Source organism: Pholcus phalangioides, unplaced genomic scaffold, assembly GCF_987345545.1.
Source record: "Pholcus phalangioides strain wild (caught in Gottingen) unplaced genomic scaffold, Ppha-v1.0 ptg000032l_1, whole genome shotgun sequence".
NCBI classification, from domain to species: Eukaryota; Metazoa; Arthropoda; class Arachnida; order Araneae; family Pholcidae; genus Pholcus; species Pholcus phalangioides.
In genome coordinates this window covers 9,106,205-9,128,625 of record NW_028301622.1, presented here as the reverse complement: position 1 = coordinate 9,128,625, position 22,421 = coordinate 9,106,205, and the positions used below count along the sequence as shown (strand labels likewise).

The following is a 22,421-nucleotide window of genomic DNA, read 5'->3' as shown; positions in this document are numbered from 1 at the left end:
TTGATAAAAAAACGAGGTATACTTGAGGTAATGAGTAGTTATAAATAAAATATTCCAAAATCCATAGAACATCAATAAGCAGACACATAAAAGGAAAGGGAGTATAAATAGGGTTCCACTCAGTGCCGCAACTAGATGCTTGGTCAGCTGAGGAAAACACACCCCCACTTGTAATGTTGAAAGAGAGGTTTAAGAGTGAAATATGTGCCCTCTCTGGTCCAACACACCAGATCTATCTATAGAGATCATAGAATGATGACTTTTAAAAGCTTTAAGAATCCATCGATTTGACTTCTGCCTCTTGATAATATCGGAACATTCTGAATAAAATCATCAAAAAATATATATTAAAGTGGAAAAAAACATGAATAGGAATGTTATCTTGGAAAAAACATGCAAAGTATCAATTATAAAAACATAGTTTAGGGAGAATGTGGATTTACACACATTCGAGGAACTGATGATAAAAGAGAAATACTCATATAATTCAATGAATATACGATGAGAACTACGAGACAGATTCCTACTACGGTGGTAAAGCAATATGTATATATACCAATATATATATATAATATATAAAGATGTTAAACTTTTCTTAATAAATATTAAATAAAACAATGTTCAGTCTTCACTGGGTTATAAATACATATAAAAGTTTAAAAAACGTTTTTGCTACGTTAACAATTTGCAGATAACATCCAGCTGCGTACCAAAACCAAAACATATGACATACATATATTATATATCGTACACTTATATAACTTCTTTATATAACTACAATCATCATCGAATAACAAAACGTAGACATACACAAAGTTTCAACAAACATCACGCAGAAATCCGCACAGCAGTGAAAAAAAAAAAAAAACACAAGGCTCAATGTGCGAAGAAGAGGAAGTGGGAGGAGGGAGAAGAAGTATGTTTGAGCCCTTGATATTCGAGAGAGAGACATTGACTGGAGATTTTGTAAAAAAAAAAAGGAAAAAAATGTTTTTTGAGAATGTGATTCTTTCTCGACTCCGACGGATAGCATGATTTATCGTTTGAACAGGAAATTCACATTACTGACAACATAGTCTTTAACTGGTTCGTAGTATTCACGCCGCAGGACGATCATCTCCGGTACTTTGCGTATGTCGCTGAACAGCGATGAATCGGATTCCATCACGACAATGAGAAGGCACGAGAGCAATAGCAACACAAACAAACTAGCTAGCACAAACACTCGCACAATATTGACATGTGGTGGAAGTGGATATGATGATGGAATAGGGAAACGTCTCTTTGGAAGCTTTATGTGAGGAGGCAGGAAGTCCTCGATGCATGCTGCCGGTGATTGGACTGTGTTCTGAGTTGTCTGTGGGGCATCCAGATTTTCCTCGTCGCTGTACAAGCTTTCTCCTTCCGTGTCAGTGCCTTGATTGACTCTGTGGATCACAGCGTTTCCGGATATGGTTCCCACACTTCCGTCTATTGTGTGATCATCGGTAGATGACATCTCGTCAAAAGTTGCTCGTGAATTCATATCGGCTGCTTCCGCATCCTCCTCATCTAATGTTCTGAGACCAGGAACTGCAGCCATGTCGTTTTCTGAGGTCATAACAGTATCAGAGTTTTTTGATCCAGTGACATTGTTGTTGTATGTATTTGGAGTGGAATGATTAGCATGAACTACATCATTACAGAGTGCTGCACAGGAAAACAAAACATGGGAAAAGTGGTTGAGTGAAAAACATTTTAACCACAACTACATAAAAAATTTTATATGTCTAAGGCCGGGATTACACTATTAAAGTTTTGTAAAAGTGCTGTTATAAAACCTGAAAACACAACCAATAAGCTGATCTGCCACATTTCCTCGAATGTAACTGATCAGTTTATTTGTTGTATTTTTTAGGTTTTATAAAAGCACTTTTACAAAACTTTAGTGTAATCCTGGCCTAAACCAGGGCCAGAACTAGGATTTTTAGGTTGTTTTGCTGCCCCACCACTTTAAAATTCAATCATTTTATAACAAGTGTTTTGTGTTCCCACCTAAAATTGGCCAACCAGAGAAGTTACCCCCGCCTAGTTCCGGTCCTGCTAACACTGACATATAAGATAATTATTCTATTGCTTCTATCCTCCTCTAAAAATCGGAAATCATGAAAAAGGTGAAGAGGAGACATTAAACCCGCAAAAATCTTTTCAACCTAAAAAAATTTTTAGTTTTCAAGGCAATGGTAGTTCACAGCACTGTTCTCTCTAAGCTGTGTGTGTACCTGTTGAAAATGCTTCAGCGCATGCAAAATCACAAAATAAACCGGATGATATCAAGCCAGATAGTCTAGTGTCTACTGTATATGAGTTTTTCTAATTTTTCAAATAAAACCTACAAATTGATAAAAAAGTAATAATATAATTTGAAGTCAGTACTATTTTTTATGTCCTCTAAAAGTAGTGATTGCGCAAACCTGCAACACAGCTTTCAGCTGCTACTGGTTTGAGAAAAAATGTGGAAAGCTTGATCAGATATTCTTGAGCATATCTGATTTAATGCAGAGTCGTACATTCTCAAAAATAAAATAAGAATAATTGAAGGGTTTGTCAGAATAATGATCTATATTAAATTTAGACTTGAAATCAGTTTTTTGACTAAATGTTTCACATAGCTTCCATTACACGTTACTCAAGTGAGTTCCTGCAGAAACCAGCATATGCCATTGCTATGACACTTTACACAGCTGCAATCGTGAGTTCTATAATTGGAACAACAGTCTATGTTGCTATTGTGCTCATTTTCTTAAGTTACCTTCCCAGACAGAATAACAGTCTATGCTACTTTCAGGCAAAAAAAAAAAAATTCCCTGCTTCGGCAATGACTTTCATTGCCTCTCCTCTAAAGTTGGAAAAACACAACATAGACCATTGTTCAGCCGAACTCTTCAGTTAATGAAGACAAGATTCATTCTGCACAATCTGCAATGTTCTATTGAAACCTCAGAATCTCTCCCATACACATCAGCACTCATAAAGCACATAACATTCATCATTACAGTTTCTCTAGTACATAAACCTCTGAAAATTAGATAGACAGTCACACAGCAAACATGTAAATAAAATCATATCCAATGACATATTTTCTCATCAAAAATATGTAAAGTATTACCTTTTGGTAGTTTCCTTGGGGAAGATGATGGCGAACCACCATCAGCCTGCTTGCGGAAAGATGGAGGCCTTGTCAACATACGATTAAAATGTGGTTGGTCCCTTTTGATCAATTTTGTATCCTCAACCACTTCTTTCTCCACACGACCACTGCAATCAAAAATTAGGAACCATATAAATTTAAACTGGTTCGACATGTTTACACAGATGTGAAAATACTTATGAGCATTGATAAGAAAAGAAGTTTATAGCAGTGATATACGCTATTCATAATTTGGCAATATTTCGAATGATTTTACATTTTGTGTTGTTTTGGTAGAAATGAATCATCCCGTTTCAATCTGAACAGATTTTTAGAGGGGGAAATACTATTTTAAAGAGATGTAGTTTTCCTCTATGTTCCAGATTTCTTATGCTTCACCAAATAAAATCAGCTGCTGAAAGCCATGAAAATTTACGACAATGTGCAGGGGTCTGTCCAGCCAAAATTTGGGTCTGTTTTCTAGACCCTTCAAAAAATTCTGGATCTGAAAAACGGACCCTTCAAAAAATTCTAGATCCAAAAAACAGATCATCCACAAAATAAAAATGAATGTTATAGATTATTTTGCTTCCCACAAAATGAATCACCATTTTCACAAAAACAGGACCCTACAAAAAAAGTCAACCAACCCCTGTTGTGATCAAACATGACTTCACAGTACCTGCTACTGTAGATTCTAATCAATAGAAAAAAAACTGACAATTGATGTTACAGTATGCATGCACAGGCATACCTGTCAAGTACATCGGAGAATGTGTAGTAGTGTTAATGTATTGCAAAATTAAAAGTTATTAGAACATTTCAAAAATTGTTTTAAATGCATTGCTTTGAAAAATAACTTGTCAATACCTTCCGTGTTCTCCAGCATTCTTAAAAGTTTTAAAGTGCACCATGGTGCTCATGAGTAATTGGTTTACATTTATTTGGTACAAAGTCTTCTAAACTAATTCTTCTCATTGACCTTTTTCCTCCGAAAAGAATAAACTCCTATCGCCCTGACTAATTCAACCCTTAAGATCCCACTGTACAGCTGTTCCTTCTGGCATGGCCTCCCCCATCCTGGTAAAACACTGGTTCGTTTCTACCTACACAGCCCATAAAGCTCTGCTCATAAGCTCGGGCATTCTGTGAACCAGTTTTACACTACCCAGGGCATTTTAATGCACAAAGTTTTTAAAATTAAGTTATGGAGAAGAACACCTTGAAAGTTGTTTAACTAGACTCGGAGGGTTCAAACCCGAGACCCCTATGATGCGAATCCGTCATTATGACCACTCGACCACCACAATGGCAAGTTAAAGGACTGATATGAGACCATGTATCTCCCTCTGAAATTTGGACAAATGAAACTTGCCGCAATGCAATGATGGGTTGTAACTTTGTTACTTTCTACTGAATTTCCTGTCATAACTCCAACTAGTGCTAAACAAAACATGATAATTCCCTGATGATAATCCTTTGCTTCACAGCATATGAGTGGGTGAGAGGTTTGTTACATTAAATTTTTTTGTTTGATTGCATATCAGTTATAAAGAATATCACATGTGTAAAAAAATTTCCACAGTCTGGTGCATCTTCTACATTAGCCCACTTACATTATATTATGCCATATATGGTTGAAATGAATTCAATTTTTTTAGAAACAATTATAAATTAATGTACCTGTATCTAAATTTACAGCCTCTGGAAAACAATCCTCCACCGGTGGTTATATTTGGAACTTCACTTGAAGAATTCATCCTACATAAAATTGTAAGGTAGTGAAACATAAAAACTTAGGCAACTTATAAAAACTTAAACATAAATGCTATATATGTAATTATTTACATCTACATTGATGAACTAGTGTGAAAGTTTTATGGCAACTGAAAAATTATTATGAAGAGACAGTTATATGAAGAAACTCGGCATAGAAAAATATATGGCACTGTAGTATGAAATCAAACTTGGAACTAACATGTATTCAGATTTGATAAATATAATAATGACACCTCCATAAAATTATCAATGATCAATTCATATACATACGTGAAAAAGTACCGTTGTTCAACAGCACACTTCCATAAATGATGACATGCGCCATGTGATGGGCACTTGAAACCGATAAGATGTTTTTTCTGATCATGGGAAGAAAGAGACAATACATCTCTGAGTTTCTAAATAACAACCAATTTGTCAGCATATATATATATACAGGTTTAAAAATTGTCATTTTGGTGGTGCTCAAGTATGATGGGAAGAGGTAACCTTATAAATGAATATATGTGAGTAAAAGATATACATCGACTATACAGAATATTGATATATGTAAACTAATTTCACACCACAGAAGCATTAAAAGACAAAATAATGGTTCTATTGGGGTGAATTACCAAAATATTTCTATGAATAGTGGTATGGATAAGGAGATTCAAGTTAGAATTGGAAAAAGTTCTTCTGGACTGTTATTGGTACGAGCTTATTATTATTATTTTTTCAACATTTCTATCTATGTTGCACGTGCATGAGCATGATTTCCCTATTAAGCAATGTTTGAATGATTCTGAATTACATCTATATGGCCCACCTATCACTACTTTAATTTGTGTTAAACCACATATAATATCTAATACATTTTGAATAGACAGATATTTAAAAACAAAACAGATCATTGAAATATTGATAGCAAAATGTTTAGAATGCATAACAATCTATAAATTCCTCACTTTTGTCCTTGAGTCCTGTGAGCATGAAGTAAAAATGAAATAGTAATGTTCAATGTTGTCAGACAGTTCGATGTCACAACAAGTGCATCATTACAAGCATTTAATGTAAAAATAATAATATAATAACAGAATAGTTTTTATTTAAAATCTGGCATGGGGGTTACCTCATTGAAAAGTAAATGGACGATGAACATTTTCCCTTCATAGTTGATTTTCTGAATGTCATTCCTATGAAATAATTGAATAGACAAGAACTGTTTTAGTAGTGTGTTTGTCTTCATGCCAATGTGTGCACATAATAAAATATACGTGTTTAAAAGTATTAGCTCAAAAGGTGCAAAGATTTAGTGAAATGCCTCAAAAATATCTCACAAATCTTTCAATCGATTAGAACCATCAGGGGGTCTGCCCAGATTTTTGTAGGTTCCTGTTTTATGAAAATTTTCTCCTTACTTTTGTGAAAAGAGTTCTTAATTTTGTGAATAATGAGTAATTTTATAGGAACCAAAATAAGATAGTTAACAAATCACAAAATGAAATACCAAATCATAGTTTCACAAATTTTTATTTTGTGAAGTATTAAATTTTCAGATACAGAATTTTGTGAAGGGTCTGGAAAACAGGCCCAAATTTTGGCTGGACAGACGCCTGGTCACATTTGGCATATGCATAAAGCACACCTCCAATCTGACATTGACACAAATATATGCACAGAGATTTCTAAGAAATTAGTTAAATCGGGATCACACACAGACTATATAATTTTTATTCCCTTTGGACACTCAAGACACACAAGATATTAATTCTAGAGAAGCAACCCTTTGCACAAACAGTCAATAATACTTTTTACCCAAGCATTTCTCATAAATTTAACTTGAAATCATATCAAATATCTACATACCACTTGAAATGGTGTGTTTTTCGGCTCCCTTGGAATGTGAGTATACCATTATGATTTATTCCTAGATACATTTGATTGCCTTTATGGTCCTGGAATATACAAAAATGAAGTTAACAATGTGAATTGTTTGAAGAAAAGCTTTAGCATATAATGCTCAAGAAGCGGTCAAAGTTCTCTGATTGGGTGGGAACAAAATCGTAATATGAATTCAAGCGATTGGTCTGCTTATCTTGTCATGAAAATTGCTTCATTAAATTTATCTACTGTAACTTCACATGAAATCGCTGCAATTTTATTTCACACATTATACAGGATGTATGGCATTTTATTGGCAAACTGTTGATCCTAGAGTCATACTTCCATTGGAAAAACATCCAAATATCAAAGTACTCAGTACTTTATGTCATGCATGTTACAACTGGGTTGTAAAGTTATTAAAATAAAAAAATAACTTTTTATGCAGTCCCTGTGTGCCCAAAAACTGAATTAGAAAATTGTTGTCCTATCTCTCATGATGTCAACTAAAAAAATTCACATTTCTAAGTGCAATATTAATTGAGATATTCAAATTAAAAAAGTAAAAAAAAATTCGAATATCTCAATTAGAATATCTGAATACTGCACTTAGAAACGTGAAATTTTTTCAGCTGGCATCATGAGAGACAGGGCAACAACTTTCTAATTGGGTTTTTGGGCACACCGGGAGTGTGTAAAATGTTAATTTTTTTTTAATTTTAATAGCCATACAACCTCTAGCAACATGAATGACATATCAGACCCTGAAGAGTACTTGAATGTTCAAGATAATTAATTGCACACAAAATGGCAGTACTTTGAAATGGCCTCTTGCTTTTAATCGGAATGCATGCTATACTTTGAAAGTCAAGTCAAAATAAATAAGTCAAGGTGGACCAGATGGCTTTACTGCCTTTTTTTATCCCTTGTCCATCCCTTTTTTTAAAAAAGGATTTGTTTAAATTTTAGTGTTCAATGTGCCAGTGTAATCGTTTTTGACCAATGAAGCACTTCCATTTCTAGCTCTTTGCTGAGCATTGGAAATATTTTTTATGCCTCTACAGGCCCTAAAAATACAGAAGACAATTGAATGCTATTGGGTATTATCAGAGTCACATAACCTAAAGTAGGTCTATGTACCTAACTGCTTTGTTATGCAAACTGTTGTTCCACCTATACACAAAATGTGCACCATAATTTTGAATGATGAATGTTAGTTACTGCCCAAGACCATGAAGTATAGAAAGCACTAAATTTTTTTTTATTGAGATAGAAGCTTGCAATGACTACTCTACTTGTTGAACCCTGAAACTAAGCACATGAAAAATTAATAAATCACCAAATGGTCCACATACATCCCCCCAAAATTACTTTAAAAAGATACAATTTCTCAATCTACTACATTTGTATTATTTGTCATTTTATTGATGATTCCCACCTCAATGAAAATCAATTATAAAAATTTTGTTGATAGGTTTTGATAAAAAAGTAGGGAAAGTAGGACAAAACTGAGAAAGTAGGGCATTTTACCAAAAAGTAGGACGAGTGAGAGCTCTGCATATATTGAAGCAGAGGTGCATAACCTCTGGCCCCCATGGGGCCTGTGATAGCTGCTACTTAAAAGGGCATCAAATTACTATAGTCAAATTTGTAAAGAAATATTTTTAAAATATCCCAAAAAACCTCGTATATTTTGTACTTTGTCATACCTTTACAGGATGAGGGTCAACCCCATATGTGTCTAGAAGACAAGCTTTCCTAAGAAAATTTATCTCTGCCATTGCTGGCACCTGTCCCCTGAAATAAATGATACATAGTAGTCAGATTTTAGAGCCAATCTATGATGAAAATACAATTTCATTCACTATCAAAATGTTCAAAATGGTTTTTTTTTGAAAATGTCTTCTCAAACAAAGATATGTTAGCAATAAACTAATAAATTTCTAGAAAAACAAGCACAATAAATTTTTCTAACTGGTGCTGAATAATGAGTACTGCTCAGAATTCCCTTAAATTCATACACAACAAAGGAGCGAAACGTTATATGTCTAGACATTCCTTTATAAAAAATTATTTGCACAAAGAATTTTCTTTTATCTTATTTGGTCATTTTTCCCTGATCACGATCATTCAATGTTTATTAAAATGGCCACAATCATTAGCAGGGCTGGATTAGAAATTAAGCAGAATAAGCACGTGCCTAGGGCATCAGGAGAAAAGGGGCACCATAACAAATGATCAGATAGTGCATTTTCTTTTTAATGTAAATTTTTTTCCCCAGTATCAGCCATCCGATAGAAAATCCTGAAATTTTAAGAGCCCTGGATTACACAGTTGAAGATCTTGAGATCTAATATTACACAGTTGAGAATAGATGGCCATTTAAGTAGAAATAGAATCCCTTTATTTAAGGGAGTGCAATTAAAGTATAACAGAGGATCTAAAATGCCGAGTATGTTAGTCATGGGAAGCTTCAATGGAAGAGAAAGATTGAGTAGGTTCAAGGTTAGGTAATGGCTGCTGGGGGTTCTCGGGTACTGAAGGGAGATTTGGATGGACAAAGAAATTAGGGATGGATCTGCAATGGCTAATCTTATGAATAAACCTTCAAGAAACGAATAGAATCTTAGAGATGGGTAAAATATCAAATCAAATGGGTGGAATTTTTAAGGGACTGGGACGTCCGTTACAAAATCATAAATGGCAGTAGAAAATCTGGATACAGGTAATTAGAGAGAAAGGGAGTAACAGAGAAGTAGAATGAAAGTGGTCACACAAATTTCAGAACTGGAGTGTGTGAAGCTCTGGAAATCAAGGCTCGAGACGCAATGCTGCTATGAGCTACTAAGTGGAGAGGGATCTCTCAATGAACATGGTGAGTGATGCATGGATTATATTCTCTCTCCTATATGTGACTTACAGTGTAGGTTTTCGTATTTAATTGTTTTGGGGGCCAACAAAAGAATTTGTGAATTACTTTTGGAGTATGTATTAATTTTTTTAATAAGGATGGTAATATAAAAATACAAATGGCATTAATTCAATTAACTACAGTGTAAATAAACTATTAATTTCCAGCATCTCATGCATGACTACTTTGCGTAAACTTTTGCCTGGGTAGTACTTTATATAAATACACAACGCAGTGGAAAACGAGAACGGTCTCAAACCAGAACGGGTTAACATAGTGTGAAAAATCAAAAAGTGGTAAGAATCATTCCGGCCCTTGTGGAGGCCATGCCAAGAGGTATCTATATGTATATTATACATATATATAGCACTGGTGATATATATATGTACATCACCAGTGCTCGCAACACACAGGGTCAGGGTTCCCAAGGAGTGGCGTTGCACATATACCTTCATGGAAAAGTTAAAAGGTTTCATTCCCAGGGGCCTTTGGTGGATCTCATTGTTTTCTTCCTGCTTTAACATTGAAAAATTTGCAATTACGTAAGCTCAAGATATATCCAGTCTGGGGGCCCCAAAAAAATCTCCGAATTGGATCCCAGCTCCTTGATTGGGCGGCCCTGGATTTTATTCATTGTTAAAATAAATACAAATAAAAACTTGTGACACTCACGGGGGGATGTCCGACAAATCTCCAGGTCGGGCTCCAATGGGAAAGTTGACAGGTTTCATTTCAGGGGTCTTGAATGAGTCTCAAAGATTTTTGTTGTTTAACATCGTAAAATTTGCAACGGTGGAAGCCTGAGATGAATCCAGTCTGGAGCCTCCATTAAAATTATGCGAATTGGGTCCCAGGAAATTGGTTGGGGCCCTGGAATTCATTTGTTTTAAAATTAATACAAATGAAAAATTTGTGACCCTACAGAGGGGATGTCATTTCATTTTGGGGGCCCTGGATGAATTGCATTCTAAATTTCTGCGAATTCGGTCCAGAGTCCTTGATTGGGGGACCGTGAATTTATTTGTCTGTAAGTTGAATACAAGTGAAAATTTTTCATGGCCCCCACAGCGGGTATGTCCGAGCTTCTGGGTTGGTGGCCCTATGTGGTAGTTAACAGGTTTCATTTTGGGGGCCCTGGATCAGTCTGTTTTTTTGTTTCACACTGTAAAATTTACAACATTGGAAACCCAAGATAAATCCAGTCTGGGCTCTGCTAAAATTCTGCGAATTGGGTCCCACGTCCTTGATTGGGGGCCCCTGGAATTTATTTGTTGGTAAAATAAATACAAGTGAAAATTTCTCGTGGTCCAACAGGGCTCCAGTCTGGGGACTCCCATGGCGTTTTCTAGAGGTACTTGATGAATCAAATTTGCTTTTTTTTTCCCCTTTATTATTGTAAAATTCATCAGTAAGCTGGTGCTTTGACATGTCACTTTTCATAGCACTTTGATGAAGTCAGACGAAATAAACATATATGTTGAGAAGAGAAAAAGGAGGGTGGTTGGCTGCCACAGGTGGCAGGGTCAGAACCCCCTAGAATATATATCGATTTTCATTGCAAAATTAAATAAAGTGATGAACAATATATACCTGAGCTGTGACTGATGAATTTCTGTGACTTTCTCTTCAAGTCTAGGAGTCTGTTTTAAAAGTAGCTTGAAGTCACTCACATAATTAGGTGGATGTTCTTCAGGGTCATAATCACCCAATTCAGCTGCATATGGAAAACAACATTGATAGAATTTTCAAAACAAAACTTTCAACACGTAAAGTAACATTTTTTGTATCCACATAAAAATTTATTTCCCCTTCCCCCCATGGTGATAAGAAACATGTGAAAGGTGGCAAGAAGTTTGTCTAATGTCTGCAGATGTAAGAGAAATATTTAAATAAAATTCTATTTTTTATTTAAAAAAATTGACATTCAAATGACTGGTAAACAAAGAATAAAAAACAAAATCGACAAAAAAGGCATTTGAAAAGTTACATAAGGAATTTGACTTAAAAATAAAAATTACCCATAACTAAATGATTGATCACTTGTTCTTGCATAAGGTGAATACTCACATTGAATTATGTATGCTGCGAGCAATGCTGCCTCATTCTGAGAACAATACAAGCGGCCATGAAGAAGGTCACGCCTCAGCTGTAAAAACACTTGATACCTGGAATGAAATTACCATAAAATTGAATTTTTTTTTAAAAACAATACATTCCTTACTGGAAGGTCTTAAGATTCTCTTCAATTAGAAGATACAGTTCATAACTAAGTGATTCGAAACAAACTTTCTCCCTGAAAGGTTAAAATCAAAGAATCTATGATGCTAATAAACTTTCAGAAATTAAGACAATTCTCAATCTATGTACATAAAAAAAATATTCAAAGTTGTGCACATACTATTACGTTCGAAAAGTTCTAAGACTTATTTTATTAAGGAAGAATAAATACAGATGGAATGTGTTTGTTTGGTATTTTCTTCGAAGTAATATAATACCCTGTGCAATTATGCATTTTTCCCATTGTTCATACAAAAATGTAAATGCAGATTGTGAGTGTTTTTTTGACACATCCTCTAATGCCTTCATTGCTGCTTACTGCACCTTCTTCAAAACTTGAGAATCGTTGTCCCTTAAACGACTTCTTTATCCAAGAAAATAGGAAAATGTCACATAGGACAAGATCATGAAAATAAGCTGTTTGCAAAGCATCAGAATGTGATATTTTGACAGGTAATCTGATACCAGGTGGGAACTGCGAGTCCTTAAAGGTCTGCATGATTCGGTGAGATGCAAGTGACAAGATCTTTGGAAGATCAAGTCGTGGGTCCATCACAACAATGTGGTGGGTCGCAAATCCTTCCTGGTGTCAGATTACCCTTCAAAATATCACATTCCAATACTTCTACAACCATCTCATTCCCCTGATCATTCCCCATGTGACTTTTTTTCCTTTCTCCTTCAATAAAGAAGATTCTCAAGTTCTGAAGAAGTGCAGCAAGCAGTGACAGAGGCACTGGTGAATGTGACAAAAAAAAAAAGACTCGCAATCTGCATTTACATCATTGCTTCTTTTAAATGATTGTTCATGCTCATCTCTGCTTCAATTATACCAATGGATGTATCCTTTGGGTATGCTGCGAGCAATGCTGCCTCATTTTGCAAACAATACAAGCAGCTTTGAAAGAGACACTTCAGCTGTAAAAAGTAGCAGCGCTCCTGACTCCTCAAAATTTACATGCATCGATCCCCCAAATTTTATTTTTTTTAATGAAATTAGTGATAAAAGAAGCTTATAATTAAAGAGTTATACAAATCGGAAGAATCTCATGCATCCAGGGCACCTTACAGTTTGAAAAAAAATGTGTTAATCATAAAAATTTAAAATTTTATATGTGAGTTGGGGAGGGGAAAAATGAAAAATATGGAATAATAAACCAAGGCCATAGCATGGGGGAGGAACTTGGGGAGGGGTCTGATTCCCCCCTGAAGTTTAACAGTTCACATGGTAAAGTAATTTTCAAACATAATGATTGGTCATAATTGGATATTTCTTAGTAGAGTAGGATATTGCAGGGCTGTTTTTACCAGAATTGATAAATGTTCAGAATTTACGAAAGAAATTATTTTTACTTTAAATGTGCCCCTCTCCATGAAGCCCGGTGTGACCACTCCTATCGCTACCCCAAAGGGCAGCTCTGGAATATTGAAATACATCTCTTACAACAAAAAAATGTGTCTCCAGATTTGTAATAATTATTTACAGAATAATTAACATGTTCAGTGTATGGAATTGACACAAAAAAGAAAGAAGTAAAGTATATTTACCTTGTGATTTCTTCTCGAAGACGATGAGGTTCTGGAGGATAGAACTTCACCCGAAAACAAAAAACAATGGGATTCATTCCTGAAATATAATTTTTTCCTATTATGAAATGTGCTTATATATATGTTTTTTTTTAATGTCTTTGAAAATGAATCAGTAAAAGAACAAGAATGATCAGATTCAGATTAGTTTCTTGACATGACACAAATTTCTGAACCCTGCCACCAGACTTATCCCAATTCCAAGATCTCTTTCAAGCTGACTTCATATGGCAGGGTCTGGAACGCTTCTATGTTTACATATCATAGTAAAAAAAAAAAAAAAATTGAATTGATAGCGAGGTTTTGCTGAAATTCCTTAATGGATATTCATCACACACAACTAACGCATGAAAATGTGATTAATTAATGGTCAAAATTTTAACATTTGATGTTTGTTTATTAAGAGAAAAACAGAATAAACTTGTGATAAATGTTAAAGTTCTGAGATAAGAAGCTGTGGTCCAATTCATCAGGGGGCAGCTAGGCAGCAGCCTAAGTTTTTGTTTAGAAACATAAATTTTTGAAATTTTGGAATAATAGAATAATAAAAAGTCACAACACCACATGCTGTCACTCTTTTGAGCCATCCCTTGACATAGGAACTGTTAAGAAAACTTGCGGGAACAGGCAGGGCCTTGGGCCGTAATACCAGAAACAACAATGGACTCTATGACTTAGGACAAGTGTACAGTTTCATTCCTTCTCCCCCCCCCCTCCCCCGCCACTGGCAGATTCATGGTTTTGCCATCCTTTTCCCATTCTACTCATTCATTTTCTTTTTTCTTCACCCACTCGTTCCTCAAATTTGATGACTTGGGGGGGGCCGCCTCCCTCTAAATACTTAATCACTTTTTGAAAGCAGTTAAATAAAGGTAAAGAAAGAATTTAGGTTCTCCCTTCTCCAGGGCCTGGAGCACCAAAACCTCTTTACACTCCCCCCCAGTTTCCATCCCGGGAACCTTGGAGTAGGTATTTTGGCGTTCGAGTAACTCTAGAACAAGGTTCAACTCTATTAAAAAAAATTTGGATTAATTAAAAAATTTAACCACTATTAAATTCTGGACCAATAAAACTGAAAAATTTCTTTAAAAGCAGGTCAAGCATATTTTGCAGTGTAGATAATGGTGTGGGGCTTCGGACAGGTGAAAAATCAGGTTGATCCCAAAATCAGTCCCCCTCCACGAGGAGGGCTTTTAGGGGGTGCCAGGTGAGATGCCCCCTGCAATTCATAAAGCAAAAATTTCACATTCACCTTTCACTTGCTTCATGACGCATCTTGTTGGATCCAGCCAATGCTAAAAAATACAGAAACAAAACCAATACTTAGAGGGGGAAAATACTATCAATAAAATAATAATTAAACGGCTCATAATCCCAATTTGTGATGTTAAAATGACCATGCAATTTTTTTTTCACACCAATAGGTTTATTTCTGAAATAGTCTAACATTCATCCAAGTATTTTTTTGTTGGATTCATGCAGTATGCATAACCTTTTTGAGGATTTAGATCACCCCGATTATTGGAACAAAATCTGTAATTTTTTGGTACTTAGTCATTAAATGATAAACCCAATAAAAAAAGGCAGATAAAATTCTGACATACATTTCAGCATACATCAGGTGCTGTTTTCAGAGGAAGGGGTAATCATTGTCACGAGTGCACCTTACACTCTCTCCCCCTCTCGCCTTCCCATCGAGAAACCACAAACCACACATCATACATACATACATGCATGGGATGCAACACGTGTGCTCCCCTTTCCCTCACCAGGTATTTCTAAGACGCACTTGAGCACTGAATAAGTATGTATTACATAACACCATCACAACTCTACAGACAGACATTGTGCCTCTGGGCCAATGAAAAACCCTTACAGAAATCAGGCGATTGCCTTTGACCAATAGCAGGGATCTTCACCAACTTGGTTTGGGAATACACGAGGCTTTTGCGAGAGAGTATTGCTGGAGGTTGGACGACCAACATGCCACGCTTGAAAAGTCGTTAATTCACTCTCTCTCCTCTTAACCCCAGGTTGAGATCCCTCAATGTAAGGGACGCAAGAAACCTTGCCCTGAGATGACGGTGAGTGATTCAAACTATATATATAATTATTGTGTGTTTAATTTGGTGGAGTGAGAGTGCTCATGTTGAATATAAATTGTATCGAGTTTAGTGAAATTCACGGTGTCGAAGTAATTTTCAATGAATAAATAAGATTAAATTGTAATTCTCTAATTGGAAAGGTTATTATTATTTTTGCAATGTCCTGTTCATAATTTCCTAGTAATATATAATATGTCGTGCTACGAAACTATAGTTTGTTTCAGGTTAACTTTGCAGTGGAGAGAAAGGTAGAGAGTGTATTCCTTCACCGAAAAATATAGTTCCCATACATCGGAGGTTTATGATGATCATTTATATACAATATTTCAAATTTTTTTATGATTTTGTAAAAAATACTGAAAAAATACAGTTTTGAACCAATGTATATTCGTTTAAAATTTTTAAATTAGAAAAATATTGGTTACCATTATCAAAAATCCATGGCGAGCTCAAGAACATTTTGGCGCGATTTCCAAGAAATTTTCCCCGCCAATATTACTATCGTGCTTTTTTTTTTTTTGATTGCACAGTTATTATATATTATATCGTCATTTTGTTGATTTTTTTCCGATACAATTTTTCATTCAGTTTTGCATGTAGTTTATAGGCCTACACACCCAGACGAATATTCAATTAGTTTTTTTTTCTCCCGAAAATAACCTCCAACGAATTCAGATATTCACTCACAGATTACAGGAAGTGTCCCTCTTTCACGACAGCGCCGATACCGTTGTGAGAGGCTCTCTTTATGGGTGTAGGTTACGGTTCCAGGCACCCCTAATTTTTTTTATCGCCGTGTTCGTAGGATAGGGGTGGTTTTTGAATTCCAATAGCCGATAGCGGAGGGTGTTGACATAAGTAATGTCTCTTTTTCACCCACACCAACGCCATCTCCCCCACAGCAGAGCCTGTTTCTCCAGATGCCCTCTTCAGTGTCTCTCCAGATAAATATAAATAAGCAAGAGAGAGACCCACAATGGTTTAGGCTTGCAGTGTATTTTTTTCTTCTGTGACAGTTGTATCTTTTTGGCAATAATTGAAAAAGAAGAGGAATTTTGGATTGCAGATGGAACACATTTTGGAGCAACAACAATTAATAAGTAATAGAGAATCCGATAGTTCTACAACTTCGAGTGAGGATTCCATAGAATGGGAATCCGTAAAAAATGACTAAAACTGTAGTGATAACAAGTGGCATCGACGTATATGCGTTCGGGTGTGTGAGCGATGGAAATTTCGGCAAGAAAAGTGAGTAAAAGAATTCTAAATTTTTCCGTATCATTTTTATTATTATTTGGGGCTATTCCCAAATTCAAATGTGAAAACCGGGTTAATAGGAGTTACTAAGATACTTTTCAATAAAAAAAAATGATTTCAAAAACCGCACTTTAATTTCTGAAAGTATCGACAATGATTTTTTTTTTCATTAGCTAATTTTTTGTCACTAACTGACTGCAATTTTTTCTACAAGCATTACGTTACACGTAAAAAATATTTTTTTCTGCGAGATTGGCGAGAATCTGCCATACCTTACCGAGGCCGCGCATCGATACATAGGTTAAGAGGCTTTCGTTGTCATAGCAACGAGTGATGCGGTTCCCTCGTAGCTTCCTCTTCACTGCAAAGTTAACCTGAAACAAACTATAGTTCGTTTACATCTCCGGCCGCGTCGTAGACATGAGGTATTTCCCATGCAATATCTAAAATATCGTGAGTTACATCACAACATATAGTTATTAGTGGTGCGACTTAATACATCCTTCAACATCATAATTAATTATAAACCAATCATGTTTGACAACCTGGGCAAAAAAAAATTCTGGCAGGACTTGCCAATGTATTTTCTAAGTATGATAACTGAACTGAGCCTGAGGACAGCACAAAATTAAATTACTTGTTTCTCCACAGGCTTTACATAATATGCCTTGCTCAGATATTGCACAGCATTGTTGATGAATAGCTGACCAATGACTGTCCATCTACAATGATGTTCCAATCTGCAGCTGCCCCAATAGCTCATCAGTTGATGCCATCGCTCCAATGGGGTTGGGGGGAAGCCTATACTGTGTTTTGGTTTTATTTTTTTAACATTATATATGAATACAAATAAATGTACGCCAAACAACCATGGAAAGTTATTGTAAACCCCATTTACATGGATAATAAAATATCCTGGGAGTTACCAATAACAGGTATTTTAGCTAAAACCCATTTACAGTTTAGTTATGATGGTATTCTTTCCCCCCCCCCCACCTTCTTTTCAGAAGTCATCACTGGCAAGGGCGTAGCAAGGGGGTGAACTTGGGAGTCTGGTTCCCCTGAAATGTGAGAAAGTGATCGAAGAAAGGGAAAAAGATGACCAAATCTATTGTTCTATCACTTCTCCCCCCCCCCGAATGAAATTTCTGGCTACGCCCCTGATCACTGGTCACATGAATTAAATGGAAGTGGTTGGCTAAAGATGGCTGACAAAAGAGCTACAGTGGTTTTCATGGAACAAAGGATTATGGGAGAGGAGCTCGAAGCCACCCACCATTCCTAAGCAAAAAAGATAGACTTCTTTTCAGGATTCTCCATCTTTCTTTTATTTTTCCCTACGAGGAAAAAAAGTTGCCACGAAGGTAATAATCACCAAAGGAACCTCCAATCTTGCATATGTAAACAGGGTTATAGGTGCACTGAATGAATGCCAGAACTTTGCCAATAGACTTATCGAGTTGTCAAAATCTCTTCCAACCCAGCTTCATGGTAGAGTCCAGAACACAGAATCCTTGAGGAGGAGGGACTATAGGTGCAAAAATCTCCAAAATTTTTTATCGAATCGATGCACGCTGATTAAATACAAAGTTCAATATTTGAAAATTTTGATAGAAATATGTGGTTAGCATGAAAATGTTTCTTTAATTTCAGCTAGTGCTATTTCGCATGTCAGAAAATTACATATTAAGTACTCAATTAAATCAAAATTAACTTACCCTTTGATTATGTGTATCCACATATCGCAAACCGAAGTAATCTTTTTCAATGAGATTCAAAGCACCACATACAAAGTCCAACAGTGTCTGACCTTTCTGGCCCCACTGAAAAAAAAAAATCAATAAAACACTTGGTGTAGAAACAGAACCAACAGGAGAGGGACATATCTTAGGTATATCCCTCCAGGGTCACAACCTAGGGGGAGGGGGTGACAAGTTTTTTGAAAATTCAAAAATATCATATTACCATTGACTTGCACAAGGAATGAAATACAGTAAAACTCTTTCATGGTCACCCCTCTTTTACGGCCTTAACCCAGTTTGCTAGTGCACAACAACTCACATGTGAGATCCTTGCCGTCACTTGAAGCACACTGATTATCAAGATGTCTGTGCCAGGCTACTACTACTCCCCACTACCAGCTAGACAAGAGCGGAAACTCTAAACTTTTGTAGTTTTGAGCAGGAAGCAAATTAAGCATGCGAGAGAAAATCTCACGCAGCACGTTCTCCTGGGTTAATAATAATTTTCCTTGTCATAATCTCAGTTATGTATGCATATCAAATGCCTGATTAAAGGTCACCCGCCATTTACACACAATTTTTTCCCCCCATTTGCAGGATCTACAAAAGAGGGGTTTTACTGTAATTAGTCACAGTGAAATATTTTGAAATGAATGTTGCCAATAATATGCAGGGTCAGCTCTGGAATTTTTCAAGTGAAAGCAAATAATATTTTGGTGATAAAATATCATTGGCACCTCCTGCATCCACGTAGTTTGCAGGATTCAAGGTCCAGCGCTGACCATAGGACCTGAGATTTACGGTGTTGGTTGAATGTGGTGTCAAATTTCAGTTAGCGAGAACAATGTTAATGAGAAAGTTGCTAAATTGAAATGGTGGGCAGTCCTTGCCTATTAATGAGTAGAGTCAGGGCCACAACTAAGTGAGAGTTGGCTGGTCTAGTGCTCAGGGTACTGGACTATGGGGGAGGGAGCACAAATTTCCCCCTTTCAACAACAACTTCTACATTACATGGGGGGCAAGAATGAGTGCTTGCCGCAGCTGACAAAGTATCTAGTTGCGGCTCTGAGGGGAGGACATCCTTTTTCTAATTAACATTTAGCATAAAAGTAGAACACCCAAGTGGTGCTGTGGTAAAATGCTCATCTACAACCATGAATGTTTCTATCAAGTCCATGGGTTTGATCCTGGAGAAAGAACGTAGATAGCAAGTTCTTTCTCCACCAACCTGAGGAGATCACTGATAGATGGTGCTTTCATTTCTGACTCAACTCTATCAGTAGTAAGTTACCATGTGGTGATATCACCAGAGTAGGTGTGCAATAAAGTAATATATAAGTGAATCAATTCTGAGGTTGCTCAAACCCATGGCACAAATTACTGTGGCTGCTCAAGCACCTGCAGCATCACTGGCTCTACTATTGCAGATATTTGGCAAACAAACAATTCTGAGTTGCCAAGAAGCTGAAACATTGTCGCAATTGCAAATCATTAATTTGGTAGCAACTTTGCTTATGGAATCTCAAGGCCTGTTTCATGAAACACATCAAGTAGTCTGATAGCTAATTAAATTTTAAGCCATCAAAGTACTTTAAAATGTATGCAGACATTAAGGGCCATTTACAGTCATTTAGTTGTCAAGTAGACCAGAACACACACAGATTCTATTTTTTTAGTTAAGTAGACTCTATGTGCATGTGTCTGTGGGTTCAGTTTTGTATTATCGAATAAGCACTGACTATTTGATTACTTATGCTGGGTCAGTTTTTTGAGCACTGTACGACTTAAAATTCAGTCAACTACTTGACTCATGTAAACAGACCATTAATCTATCCAGCATTAATCTCACTGATGTTTTCAATTTTTTTTACTCAGTAAATTTATTATCAAGGAACCTATGAAAAATCCTGGACTTCTTAAGGCCCTACGGACAAAACGATTTTTCTGAGGCTCCCCCTATCTCACGAAACATCTTTACTTTCAAAAATGTTTACATTATGTATTCTCATGAGTGCCCCCCCCCCCCCTGCACTCAACACCTCAGAATAGGCTCATGTGTTAAGATGCCACCAGCTAAGAAGCACGGCTCCACTTCAAAAATCAATTTTCGAGGGCTGTGAGCAAGGACCCGGCTTTAATATGCATGCATTAAATGTGACTACATGGGCAGCCTCTCAATGCAGCTAATAGCTCCAGGGTGGTCTCAAGAGCATCATAGGCTCTCGCCTGAAGCGATTTTTCTGAGGCCCCCTGCACAGGTATGACTGTTTTCTTGCAAAGTGCACCCAGGGCCATCTTATGAGAATCATAGGCTCCCTGACAACACCTTCTATAGCAGAAAGCCTTTACCAAGTGAAGACTTGACGTAACTGAAGTCATCCACTTCACCTGTAGTCATTAGATATAGAGTCTGGCATATGCAAAATCTTTACTTTTTTTGTAGTATACCCAATGACTATAGGTGAAATGGGCGGCTTCAGTGACGTAACAAGCTTTGTGCTTATGCTTTCTGCTAGAGTCAGTGTTCCCCAGGCCAAGTGGTTCTTTTGAGGCCCTAGCTGGTCAATTCCCAGATTACATTTTTGTGTGGTGGCGGATGAGCCCATGCGTCACTGACTAGAGATCAAGTTTCAGAGTGTGGGGGTCCACGAGATTCCAACAAACCTTTCACCCACACACTTTTAATGACTCACAACATGCTTCATACATGGGTTTTCCGTTAAAATGGAGGATAGAATCATGTGAAATCCATCACCATTTCCTCTATCAAACCGTAGGATAATCAGAGCGGAACCACCACCACTCAATGCAACTCCATCGCCGAGACCTACATGCCCTACCATTTTACACCGATTACATTATTACGCTATTACTATAACAATATTTGAAACAATACTTAACAAATGTCATTACCTTGATGTCGCACTGCAACACCTCCGTGTCATCTAGTAATCGGATCGTGCACTTGTACTCAATGTTTACATCTTTACGGCTACCGAACTTAAACATCTTTTGGACCGCCGTGATTATTTTTCGGATGAGAAATGCAGTTTGCCAACTGCATTAGGTGAACCCCGAAAAGAATTTATCTTTTCAATTTTTCCGGCAAGGAAATAATTTCTTTTAAAAAAAAAACTCTCAGCGACCTGCCCTACATCGAATGAATAGAGAGGCGTTCAAGCGAAAAATAATTAAAGGGACCAACAAAAAACGTCAACATCAAAGATTCACTAATATCAAACCTACGCGATAGAGTCGCCAACAACGCTCATTGGTGCATTTTTCGGATATTGGGATTTCCAGGAAATCCGTCACTGTTACGTCATCTGTTATAAACCAATGGGATGTTTTTTATCCTTGTCTGATGCTCTTTACGTTCTAGGATTGGGATTGAGGGAAAAAAAAGATATCATGTACATTTAGTATTGCCAGGATCCCAGGCACAACAATTGAGCTTCGATTTCACTGACCATATTTCCTCGTGAAAAACACGGGAAGTTTGATTGACAACACCGATGTTGGTCACTTGCTCGACCATGCGTCCCGTATTTCCCGGGACAGTCCTACGGTTGAATAGAGACGGCCCCTACAGTTCATGACTCTTCTTCTGTTTTTACAGCTGAGTGTCTTGCCATTGCTGTTGCTGCTTCAAAATTTATATCTGAAAAACGTTACTATGTTATATTATCAGACAGCAATTTCTGCATTAGCCTCCGTAAATCCAAAGTCAC

The 22,421-nt window shown here is 36.6% G+C and overlaps 1 protein-coding gene across 2 annotated transcripts; it reads right to left on the bottom strand.

Annotated features, from left to right (window-relative positions):
* Positions 1-749: 749 nt before the first annotated feature.
* Positions 750-21,934, bottom strand: Frmd5 (FERM domain containing). 2 transcript variants are annotated; one of them, XM_089253128.1, is made up of 14 exons: positions 21,604-21,819; positions 18,667-18,771; positions 14,839-14,881; positions 13,548-13,626; positions 11,790-11,887; positions 11,313-11,436; positions 8,521-8,608; positions 6,797-6,885; positions 6,060-6,123; positions 5,896-5,910; positions 5,219-5,307; positions 4,853-4,930; positions 3,149-3,297; positions 938-1,689 (listed from the first exon to the last, which is right to left on the bottom strand). In XM_089253128.1, exons 1-14 carry the CDS (start codon positions 21,697-21,699, stop codon positions 1,037-1,039), a joined length of 1,770 nt encoding a protein of 589 aa, XP_089109254.1. In that variant the 5' UTR covers positions 21,700-21,819; the 3' UTR covers positions 938-1,036. The 2 variants fall into 2 exon arrangements, with proteins under 2 accessions (XP_089109255.1, XP_089109254.1); XM_089253129.1 differs by lacking the exon at positions 5,896-5,910 and having other exon boundaries at positions 750-1,689; positions 21,604-21,934.
* Between the last annotated feature and the right edge of the window lie 487 nt (positions 21,935-22,421).

Coding starts and splice junctions, on each gene's coding strand:
- Frmd5 (XM_089253128.1), bottom strand. CDS start 21,699: ATGTTTAAGTTCGGTAGCCGTAAAGATGTAAACATTGAGTACAAGTGC. Junction 13,627..14,838: donor CGTCATGAAGCAAGTGAAAG/GTGAATGTGAAA, acceptor ATTATATTTCAG/GAATGAATCCCATTGTTTTT. Junction 6,886..8,520: donor TTGACCCTCATCCTGTAAAG/GTATGACAAAGT, acceptor TGTATATTCCAG/GACCATAAAGGCAATCAAAT.